The following is a 12240-nucleotide window of genomic DNA, read 5'->3' on the forward strand; positions in this document are numbered from 1 at the left end:
AAATAGGTACTACCTACAGAAATTTTCAAGACAAACACAACTTGATCATTTCAAATGTTATTACTATAATGTAGCAAGTTGAAATAAAATAAAATGTAGATTTATAATAATACCTGTTGTATGTCCGATATTTCAGAAATTCAAGATTTTAGTAAAATCATTAATTCTCTCCTTGAAACAATGAAAGTCTTGGGAGAAAATGTGGAGAAGCAAAAAATTGCCGCTATCGGTTCAATAAATCTTCTAAAATCTATAACTAAGGAAAGGGAAAGCGAACAAGCTAAATTACAGGTAAATGCATGTCTATTGTCCGGGTCCCATCTTTGTAGAGCGTAGAGTATGGTGGGTACTAGAGGCCATCACAAATTACGTCACACGACCCTAGAGCTTTTTAACTTCTTCTCCCTAACTTGTCATAAACAGTAGGTTGTCACAATTTTGTAAGTCCCTCGCCCCTGATGTGACGTCACACATTTTCAATTTCAATTCAAACCCGTCGCTCCCTTGCGTGCAAATATTTTTTATTATTATTCATTAATAATATACACTTAAAATACAAAAGTTTAGCTTATTACACAAACATTTCATTAATTTTCAGGCAGATATAAATTATAAAACAACAGTAATGGAGCAGTTGGATAATGAATATGACTCCCTGCAAATACTCGAAGCTACACAAACCGAGACAATCGAATATCTTACTCAATTGAGATAATATTTTGAATAAATAAATAATTATACATACATTCTACGAATATTAACTGTGTAACTTATTTTTATAAATCGCCATTGTAAAAACCGTTAAATTATAATCTGTCTTGCGAGATTGATAACTATTGTAAAATTGTGATCTGTAAGGTTTGCTCGCAATTTATTTTTTCGTTTGACTATTATGTAAAAATACCCATAACGTGGTTATGTAGGCACTATGCCGAGAATTAAATTTTTCCAAATGTCCGTCAGGTCACAAACAATATAAGTAGTCAGGTGCAGTTGTTTCCTAAACCTATATTATGTATAAGTATTATTTCTGTGCTTACACCATCAATATCGAATGCCCAATGTAACCGTGCCGATGTTTTCAGTTTTACGGTGAAATGTACTTATATTACATATACTTTGAAATAAAACATATTACTGTATATCAGTTTTATCCGATGTTACTAAAACACAGAAATGTCTGTAAATTGAAATTATAAAAAATGAATAATTATAGAAGGTTTAAAAACAGAGTATTAAATTCAAATTGAAGATCTGGAACACCTGGTATGGAACTCAAAGAGCTACTTACAATAGGAATGTCGTCTTTGCAAACATTGTTCAGTCTGGTGGACATTTTCATCTGCTGTTGAAATCAAAGCGATCACTAAATTCACTGTATGATTATAAAATAATATAAGTTGGAAGTACATACTTGTACTCGGTGCAGGCGGTAACAGTTACGAGATTTTTTGAATTTTCGACTACTTGGCCAAAACTCGCATTTATTTTGCTTAAATTCCGTTTATCTTCATAACACGGTAGTCTACCCGGTAACGCAACCTGTGTTATCGTCCACGCTTCACAACGTAATATTTTTGTAGCTGAAATCCTCACTGGCTGTGCATTATTTAATTTCGAGAAGAGAAGTATTATATCTATACATTATACATATAATTTAATTGAAATCTTCCAAATGTTCACGCGAACGAAGTTGCGGGCACCAGCTAGTTCATAATAAAATATAGTATTAATTCATCAATCAGATGGAGCACCTGCAGCAGCAATGTAGCTACTTTCTAGAACGTTATTTAAAAAAAAATCGAAATCTTATGGCATATAGGGCAAATGCATTATACACCTGTTTCACTGATCGACTTTGTTAACAGACAAGTTTTTAGTGATTAGCCTTCTGTATCTTGCCAGACTGGACAGGACAGGCATCGAACCAAGGACCCCCAGTGGTCTAATAGACATTATGAATAATACAACAATAATGCAGTCTGTAAAAATGTATTTTTTACTGATACACACATGAAATGAAAAAAAAAAAAAAAGAAATTGGGATCACCTTCAAATTTATAGCCATATTAAGATTTGTCAAGAGTATTGCTAGTAACAAAAATAGAAACCACATACATATCTAACAAGGAGTAACATGTTGAGTAATGCATTTTAACATGCACATCTCAAATCACATTGATTTTCATATAGGAACATGCCAATGTCAAAATAGGTACATATAACAATTATAATTTTTTTCAACATTTTACATCACATGATAAATTAAATTCAAAATATTTTTACAGCGTCCTATGAGTGATTAAGCAATAGTTTATACCATACTGTTAAGTTTGTCTTATCTTGAAAGAGAATATTCTCAAAATAAATTACCTTCCATGTTATATCGAGTACTATTTTACCACCTAGATTTGTTACAATATTATTAAAGAAATACAATATATAAACAAAACTATCAAACAATACTATTTTTAAATAGTTTCAAGATGATTAACTTTATAATCCTGGAATACATAAATATTTAAATCATAAAGTTAATATAAATGACCCATGTAAGAAAAAAAAAGACAAACACTGCATGTCATCCCTACATAATATGAAAAAAAGAAACTCAACTTCTTCCATAAAAAGTGAAGTTGTAATCAAATACTAACTCAGCTTACATTTACTACTTACACACTATACTATTATCATCAAGTCAGTTCTATAATAAATTATAAATGTCTAAATCAATTGTTTTCAAAAATCTATTTTAATTGAAACATACCATATTCATATTCATAAGCTTGAAGATCATCTGATTCATAATTAATTAAGAACCCCATTCTATTTCTTTGGGGCTGTTGACCAAGAGAAAATAATATAATTACAAGACATTGTTAAGAAATGAACTGAATAGGGAGAAAATTTTATTATTAAGAAATGCATTGAAAAATTCTAGACAGTAATACAATGCTTGTATCAAACTTAAAAAACATAGCAGGTACACAAAAATTCCAAGTATTGTTTGTCTATATCTATTATTACATGTGTTAAGATATTTCTATCTCCAATATTTATGTGAAGTAAAGCCATACTTATAATTACAGTTACATAATAAATTTTTCTTGATTGCTGCTTCCAAGTTTGCAATGTATTGTTTAAAGAAAATGTTCTAAATTTGATTTGAATTAAATGAAGAAAACCATTATACAGCACAATCCCTAAGATATTAAATTATCAAACTCACCATTTCACCAAACTTTCAATAGTCATTTCTATCCTTAAATGCTAGTTTAAACACTTGAAGTCACTATTGAACTGGACAAAGGATCTTCAATCTTTTGCCGTTTTAAATCTTGTTGATCGTCACTGGGTTCCTCTTCAGCTGCCCTCTTCTTTGGAGCTTCAGTGTTGGTTTTGTGTTGTCCAGCATCAACAATGACTCCGTCTTTGAATCGTACAATAATAGCAGTCATATTATCACAGCCTGTCCCATCACCCATTGTGCTTGGAGCTAAACAATGATCAAACATCTGAAAACAAAATATACTATAAATAAAGAAGAGAAAATAAACTAAAAATGTAAGTGATGAATGTTTTTAGGAACTGTTTTTATTTAAAACTCACTGTCTGCACCGGCTTGTCTTATTATCTACATAATAAATATGTTCAAAAAATTTTACCAAATTGGTAAAGCCATTATCGACTTTTAGGCGTAGCAGCCCATTTGGCGATTCATTTTTATTTATATCTATCTTTATTGATAAATTAAAGTTTTAAAAGGAGATATATCATATAGCTACAATTCAATACAAACCTCTTCACATATTTGTGACAATTTTTCTCTCCCCTCTGCCAATCTTGGTAAGATAAAGTCACACACATCTTGACTAGACATAAAGTTCCATATACCATCACAAGCCAGCACCATAAATTGATCCTTCTCAGGTTCTATAGTTAATGTTTTCACATCTGGTAAAGCTGTTATCATTTGCTCAGTAGCGTCCAAGTCCTTATTTTGCTTGTAGGAATGATCACCAATGGCTCTGGACAGGTTTAGCCCGCCGTTAATACGGCCCTCGTTTGACACCTTTCCACCAGCTTTCGTTATTCTTTCAAGCTCTGGTGCATCTTCTGGTTTATGGTCTATTGACATGTCAATAGCTTTTCCTTCTCTACAGATAATACATCTGGAATCACCAGCGTTTGCAACATAGAGCTCATTTCCTGAAAAGAGATTATAGTATTGGATAGTTTGCTACTAATATAAATAAAATAAGTAGCTGCATGCCTCAGCACCACCCGGGTAGTCATTTATTGTAATTGAAATAATGTAAACTAGCCTATCTTTTGATTTTGTTTGATCAAACTGCACAGGGTGCACAAATTTTATTAAAATCAGTTGAATAGCTTAGGAGTCCAAAACAGTGCGACACATAACTTATAAGTATTGAGATAAGCAGAGATTTGGAAAAAAAGAGATTCTTTTAGTAATGTTGTATAAATTATACAATGTTGCTGCTGCTACCAACATTTTTTTTTCCAAGCATACAGCATTTTTAAATCTAAATTCAAAAGCATATTAAATAAAATTCTAAATTCAAAGAACAAGAGGGTATATATTATACGACTGTATGTTTGCATGTGTACATACCTCTCAGTAAAGCTACTACTGCAGTACAGCCACTATCATTGCCTGGTTCTTCGGACAGTGACATGCCATCTTCACACTCCTCATCACTGGAGTCTGCTTCATAATCCTCTTCATCATCTTCCTCTTCCTCAGCTTCTCCTAAAATTTTATGCATTTCATTAATAAGAAGGGACCGCCTCCTTGGTACAGTGGTTAAGTGAGCGTAGAACCGAGGGGTCCTGGGTTCAATTCCCGGTGGGGACGCACAAAAAAAAATGTCTCGGTCTGGCAGGACACAGAAGGCTGATCACCTACTTGTCCATAAAGAAAATCGATCAGTGAAACAGATGTACATCATCTGCCCCATACCCCACTAGGGGACACGGGACTTCACTTTTATTAATAAGAAGAAATAAAACTTATGAATCTCAGTAATTTTTTTTTATCAACAAATCAAAATAAAGTATATTGGAGACTAATATCTAAAAAGCAATTTTTTCTTTAGCTTTCAGGAAATAAATACTCCAAATTGAATATTTCAAATTGATTCTTATTCACCATCATTGGATGATTCTTCTACTCCATTAACATTTTCTTCCTCAGAAGAATCAACTTCACCACCTTCAAAGGTTTCATCATTTGAGTCACTGTCATCATCATCAGCCGAGGCTCGTCGGAGCAATGTTTCATAGACAGCTGCTGCAGCACGCCTCAGCTTAGATTTCTTTGGCCTCTCTGGAATTGCTTTGTCTGTGCTTGATACTGGAAATTTGTCTGTAACAAATAAACATTATTTAACTACATGTCCATTATAGTATTTTCTTGTGTTTGGTTTCACGCGAGAATTATACATTTAGAAATTTAAAACTTTTCAATGGATTTTAAACGCGATTTATTCATTATATTATTAACCCGACGTTTCGAACACTTTACAGCGAGCGTGTCTCCCCGTGACCACGTATATAATGAATAAATCGCGTTTAAAATCCGTTGAAAAGTTTTTAATTTCTAAATACATGTCCATTGTTAAAATACACTATTATGTCATAACATGTGAAAATATTATAAAAGTTACCATTTGTAAACTATTGATATGAAAAATTTAGCAATAAAAAAAAAAAATAAGTACAGTTAATGTTTATTCTATTTCCAAATAAAATACTCTAAGACTTAAAATTTAAACTATTGAAAAATGCTTTCACCACAAGAAAGAAGAACTAACCTTTGGCATTTTCTGGTGTGTTGCAGCCATTCGATGATGTTATATTCTCCTCCTCAACTTGTTTTGATTCTGTAACTTCCCCATTGCAAACTTCAGATGCTGCATTGGTATCAGCTTTTACCTTGCAATTTTCACTTTGCTCTGGCTGACGGCAATTATCTGCTGAACTGTCTGGTGCTGTCTTTTCTAAGTCCATTGAGATTTTTTCTTTGGCCTTTTCATCAGGCTCACTTGTGGATACCTATAGATTAATTGCAATTAAAATAAATACAACAGATCTCTATTACAAAAGCTTAACTGTATTGTGACTAATAATGGTGAAGATGAATTTAGTTTATATTAAGAACCAATCCTGATTATTAACATAAAAATGTGGACTATTGTGTTGTATATTATGTGGTAGTAGGTATATGTGAAATAAGGTATATGTGTAATTTAAGCATTGGAATTACCTCTCCATTTCTCTCCTTGTCATCATTTGAATTTGTGGATGAAACTCCACCAGTATCTTCTGTATTACTGGTACCATTATTTTCTTGTGAATTAGTTGATCCATTGCTGCTTGATGAAGCTTCAATTACAGGTTGTTCTGTACTTGATCCTGCAGCGAAAATTAATCCTGAACTGGAACTTGACGCACCAGCACCTGCTTAAAAGATATATATCACTTTATTACCCTTCCATTTTGTTAAAATGAATTGGATTAAATTTTTGCTAAAACTGTTGGTAAGATATACCTGAACCTCCTGCTTCATCCACATTTTTCTTTGCTCTCAAACAAGGAGACAATGGTGTACTTGTATCACCAAGTCTGGCACGGTGTAGTGTACTTAATTTATTTTCATATTTAGCCAATACTTCCTGGAAAGGAATTTCCTGTATGAAAGAACACATATATAATTTTTGGAAATAAAATATAAAAGGGTACCTACCACAATCAAGGTAAATTATATACTGTAACATCACAGTGCATGAATTTCTTATATTTAAAATGATTTACTAAAAAACATTTTATTATGAAAAAGGATGGCGTAATACAATATTTCAAACCTCAATAAATAATAAAAGATTACCTGAAGTGGCAGGCGTGCCTCTTTATACAAATTACTTATACTTTCATCTTCGGATTCTTCATTATCACTGGGACCAGGAGGATTTATTTCACCTGCCATATTTATAAGCTTTTATTAGCTACACAATCAATATACGAAGTATATAAAAACAATGTTTGTTTTGTAATACCTGCTAATTCCTTTAAAATGTCCATAACCTCTTTAGAGGCAATAGTGGCATCAAATCCAAGGAATGCATCAGATAATGCTTTGACCAAATCTCCATTCTTATAAGCTTCTGTGTTTTTTATATAATTTGGTAAATTCTGGGAACAATATGTCGCTACCTCAGCCCCACCGTGACCATCATATACAGCAAATAATGATGTATTCAAGTCAAAGTCCAAAATTGTGTTGTGTGCATCCTGAAACGTAATTTTCAATACAAATACAGTCCAATGTTAAAGACAGTCAAAAACAATCACAAGAACCTTCCATGTTTAACTAATTTTATGATTTAAGTGATAATTACGGTACAGTATAGACAAGGCGATGAGCGATGTTTTCTCTACACTTTACAGTTTTTAAGGCAAATCATGATACGTGTAATGTTAATAATTGATTTATACTCTTATAATCAGAAAATATACAAGAAAACTATATAATTACAAAAAGAAATCATACCTCTTGGTTGACACGCCACCCCTGCATGGAACTCGCGCCGCATTCGAGATTGCTGTTTGACTCATCACTTGATATTTTTTCAGTAACGGGTTCTGATAAATAAGCACCCATTTTCTCGATATATAAACATATAATTAGAATGAAAAATTATAAACGCGCGAACTTGGGGTGTAAATCGCGCAGGCGGCAAGCTTAGTTCATTCTCTATAATCTTTGGCTGTTAGCCTCATTCATCTATAGTCTATTTATGGACAGACTATCGAAGTTCATATAGATAAAAAATGTTAAATTTTAGTATTGAAAATATGGAAGGTAGAGGCAAGGAGAGTCATCTCATATTGTCGAAATTGAAAAAAGTGTCCAGCTGTAAGTAAGTTGTAAATAACAGTCCAGAACCTTCCACTTTCCATCACTGGTATAGATACAGGTAGGGTATGGTTGAATGTAGTGATTGTAAACGAATTGAAATACGCTGAGTTGAAAAATTTAATATTATTATCGACTAAAGTAGTTACCTATTGAAAATGTCAACTAGTCGCGTAGTACAAAATAAACATGTAGCTAGAGTGATTTTTATTCCTGAACTGTTAATAGCATATTTATAAATTCTTTCAGTTCCTTTAAAGTTTACCCTAATGCTAATGTAGAGCCACCCTAATTCAATGCATTTCGACGGACACTTTTTCATGTACACAGATGATTCTCCTTACCGCTACCCCCCATAATTGAAAGAACATATAATCAAAATTAATGCCAGACATTTAAAAACATTGTAAAGAAGACAGAGCGATCCAAGGGACCAATTATCCCCTAAATTTATTTTTAATAACGTTTAACTGGGTAACTTTGGTCATCATCATTATATACCAGAATATGTTCCCACCATAGAGAAAGAAATATTTCGTACACGCTCGTCTGGTATGGAACTTCTGACTTTTCAATTAAAATCGAGGACGTTATAATATTGGCGATGACCGCGCGCCTACGGGTATTGCACGCTGTTATTATAGCTACATTTAGGCTGGCGCGTGATACTGTTCACAACAAAAGCTACAATTGTATAAATAATATTATCTATTTTTTTTATAAACGTTACTAAAAAGTGAAAGTATGAGCACTGACAATTTCTCTTGACGACTCCTTAGAATATAAATTGTACTTTCACTATAATCGTTGTTTGAGTATATTTTGCAATTTCTTTCTAATAATATTAATAATTCGCATTGATTAACGTAAAATATATAAAGCTGGGGGTCGCGCTTCGGTTTTCCTGTTAATGCCTTTTAATATTTTTCTAATAACATAAGAATTTTGCGAAGCTACTAAATTTCTACGTATAAGAACAACCGAGGTAGTGCAATATACATATTTCATCCCCGTATCATCACTTGAAGTTTAGTTACGTCAGCATTTTTTCACAATAAATATTCTCGTACAACATAACTGAACTTACTAGGTATTTAGGAAGCAAAACTATAGGGTCATAAAAAAACGAAAAATCGTTTTCATTCTTAGTTGAATCGCATAGTATGTATGTTCAATAATTTGGATGCTGGATTTATTAGACTGTACCTGTGACTGTACCTCAAGCATTACAAAAAAAGACAAAAGTGTAGGGTAGAAAGAAATATTATTATAGTTTATAATTCACGTTAATGATTTCGATTTATTTATCGTTAAATAGTTTAAAATAGAACCCACTCAAACATTTTGTGATAGAAAGAAAAAACATTGCTAATTTCGTATTATTTTTATGTTTAAAATGCATAAATGTTAAATAACCGCGTAGGCATATAATATTTTTTTTTATCGCTATGATTAGATATTTTAAACGTGGTGATTCAGAAGCGTTTTCTAGTATAATATGTGTCTTCAGGAAATTTAAATAAACTGAGCTAGTTTATCAATTTAAAAAAATGTTAAAAATGAACACCAATTTATTACTATATTTTTAAAATAGGTCCGTAATAAACATTGTTAAACATTTGTCTTTTATATAATTATAAGATTAAAACGGTAGATACCATTTCTTTTAAATGTTTTATTTTGTTCTTAGTAAACAAACTATAAATTTTTTCGTCTAACATTAAATAACACATCGTTACAATAATAATCTTAACTAATCACTATATTATGTATGCCTTTAACAAACTAAACGTTAAAAAGTAAATAATGTTATCATGCCATTCATAAGAGATATAAATAATTTTCTCTCGAGTACTTTGTGATGTATTTAATAATTGGTGTAGTAAGGCATTCATTGTCTTACAATTGATTTATTTTTATTTTTAAAATATCAAATTAAATGAGCACCGCGTACGAACAAGCTCTAACCGAAGTAGGGAACGAGGGAAGATTTCAAAAATGTTTCGATGTAAAATACAACGTGCTGGTGGTGTTCATGTGGAGTATGGCCTATATGAATATTATTTTATCCTTAGCGTTTACTCCATACACGTGTAAGCTACCTGACAAAACTGATCTCAACATAAGTGATTATACGTGGAAGCTTAAACATATCCCAGTGTAAGTATTTGTTCGTATCACTTTTCATGTGCAAGGTATATCCATCAGAGAAACTGTGTTCTAACGTTTTTTTTATATTTTGTACTGACATTTCGGTTAACGTTTCATTTTAGACACAGCGATGCTAACGGTGATATTAAATTTGAAAGCTGCACCATTTATACGCACCCAGATGTTAATAATGATACATCGGGTAAGTATTGAGTAAAAAAATACGTATACATTTAAAACACCTTTATATATCACACGAGGAACAGAAATAAAATAGAATTTATGGGACAAGGTATACGCTTATCTACTATATAAAAATAAGTCGGGTTTTCCTTCCTGACGCTATAACTCCAGAACGCACGAACCGATTTCCACGGTTTTGCATTCGTTGGAAAGGTCTTGGGCGTCGTGAGGTTTATAGCAAAGAAAATTCCGGAAAAATTTCAACAGAAAAGCGGGAAAAACGAAGCCATCTGGTGGCGAAACGGAGTTTGCCGAGTTTGCTAGTGCTATATAGTATTAAATCGTTTTTCGTTGTGCTTACTATAGCATTAATGAATATATGACAGATGCCAATCCATGGAATGTTGTCGCTTAAGAACCACAGGATAGTTCTTTGGCATCATTGTTACGTACATGTTACATATTATGTAGAAATAAAATGTAAAAGTTTTACTATTTTAAAAGAGCAACTACAGAGTTTCTTGCCAGCTCTTATCTGTAGAAATTGCCTTCCGAACCGGTGATAAATGTTATAACTATGTAATATGACGATTCAAAAGTGCTTCTATAGGAAATCTTGTTGAATGAATGAGTGTTTGAGTTTGAGTTTGAAAAAATATGAATGCTGATATGTCTAGGTATAACTAATCTATTGTTATACAGGGAATAACATAGAACGGGAATTGGTAATTAAGCGAAGTGAAATTCCAGAATATACATTTACATTTAAATCACATATTAACTCATATTACTCATATTTGTCTAAAATGATTAAAATTTATATCCAACCCAATTGGTTATTATCATGAACGAACTACGAACTTTCTATTCTCTTTTCATATAAAAGGCCGTTACTTATTTTCGCGTGTCTAAACTTAATAATAAATATTTCCCTAAAGCCATTTTTTTTTGCTTACTCCTTTGGCAAGTCATAGCCGTGGCGAACTGATCACGGAAACAATACATCGTAATTTTTTATTTGAATATCCATAATAATTATTCATAGAAGTGTCCTATTCAAAACATGAAAGATTTTCAATAAAACGTACGAGGCTAATATAGAGTTATTGAAAGTAAATTGATCGCGTAGGTGTGTCTAATCTCGTGATGTTACTTTTGTGTGCTAAATGGTTTCATAATAGATTGTATAGCTGCCTAGATACCGATTAGTTGTGTACCGAGTGGTTGTTTTTAAGCAAAAGGGAAAGTGATAAGTTCTAATATTGTCATGCAACATACAGAATTTTAATTTTCATGTATTTGTACCATCTGCCTACTAAGTACAATATTTCACCAATCATTTCTAATTGCAGAATGCGATGCATACACATATGATAAAACTTGGTATGATAGCACAATTCCTTCAGAAAAAAACTGGGTTTGTGACAAAGAGATAAATATAGCTAACTTGTTCGCTTATAGTAAAATTGGCGAAGCATTTGGTTCAGTGTTATTTGGTTGGATTGGAGACGTGTAAGTATAGTAGCTATTTATCTATTATGTGTTGAATGCATTTTACTTTAATTTTAAAATCAGTGTTAGGCAGTTTGTATGCCGCCGCCCGGAAACTCGTATCCTTTTTTTTCCCTAGTAAATCCTTTCTTTACCTTCTTATCTTTTAACATTGGCAACCCATTTGCGGAGACATAAGGTCTCTGTAAACGTTAATCGACGGTGGTCAGAGAGTAGGACGTAAACTATTTTTTATACCCTAAATGATAAGGAGGTTCTGGCAGAAAAACGTTTTCCCAGGCGCAGTTATACAAGTACATGTATGATTTACTTTTTTTAGATATGGCCGCCGTCCTACGTATATGGTGTCTATGGTGCTTATAGTTTTGGGACGCCTAATATCATTATTGGCTGGATCATCCTTCCTTATATTTGCAACAGGTTGCATAATTGCTGCATTTCCTTCATGGTCTGTG

General features: G+C 32.3%; 3 protein-coding genes across 8 annotated transcripts in view; 2 read left to right on the top strand and 1 right to left on the bottom strand.

Annotated features, from left to right (window-relative positions):
- The window catches only part of LOC119835069 (intraflagellar transport protein 20 homolog), a 2008-nt gene extending 1256 nt beyond the window's left edge, over positions 1–752 (top strand). The window contains exons 2-3 of the mRNA XM_038359684.1: positions 137–291; positions 599–752. Of these exons, the coding sequence (XP_038215612.1) occupies positions 137–291; positions 599–715 (272 nt within the window). The 3' untranslated portion in view covers positions 716–752. The remainder of the gene's footprint in view (positions 1–136; positions 292–598) is intronic.
- A 1236-nt stretch (positions 753–1988) lies between these two features.
- LOC119834979 (probable protein phosphatase 2C 58) lies at positions 1989–7785 on the bottom strand. 6 transcript variants are annotated; one of them, XM_038359556.1, is made up of 10 exons: positions 7574–7785; positions 7080–7314; positions 6911–7002; positions 6575–6698; positions 6290–6486; positions 5838–6078; positions 5174–5389; positions 4637–4774; positions 3800–4209; positions 1989–3515 (listed from the first exon to the last, which is right to left on the bottom strand). In XM_038359556.1, exons 1-10 carry the CDS (start codon positions 7682–7684, stop codon positions 3276–3278), a joined length of 2004 nt encoding a protein of 667 aa, XP_038215484.1. In that variant the 5' UTR covers positions 7685–7785; the 3' UTR covers positions 1989–3275. The 6 variants fall into 6 exon arrangements, with proteins under 6 accessions (XP_038215484.1, XP_038215481.1, XP_038215485.1 ...); XM_038359553.1 differs by having other exon boundaries at positions 6575–6713; XM_038359557.1 differs by having other exon boundaries at positions 6290–6483; positions 6911–7005.
- Positions 7786–9878: 2093 nt separating this feature from the next.
- LOC119834848 (beta-alanine transporter) overlaps positions 9879–12240 on the top strand; it is a 5034-nt gene continuing 2672 nt past the window's right edge. Inside the window, exons 1-4 of the mRNA XM_038359366.1 lie at positions 9879–10099; positions 10213–10292; positions 11626–11785; positions 12105–12205. Coding sequence (XP_038215294.1) covers positions 9879–10099; positions 10213–10292; positions 11626–11785; positions 12105–12205 — 562 coding nt within the window. The remainder of the gene's footprint in view (positions 10100–10212; positions 10293–11625; positions 11786–12104; positions 12206–12240) is intronic.

The sequence above is a fragment of the Zerene cesonia genome, chromosome 20 (assembly GCF_012273895.1).
Source record: "Zerene cesonia ecotype Mississippi chromosome 20, Zerene_cesonia_1.1, whole genome shotgun sequence".
Classification (NCBI taxonomy): Eukaryota; Metazoa; Arthropoda; class Insecta; order Lepidoptera; family Pieridae; genus Zerene; species Zerene cesonia.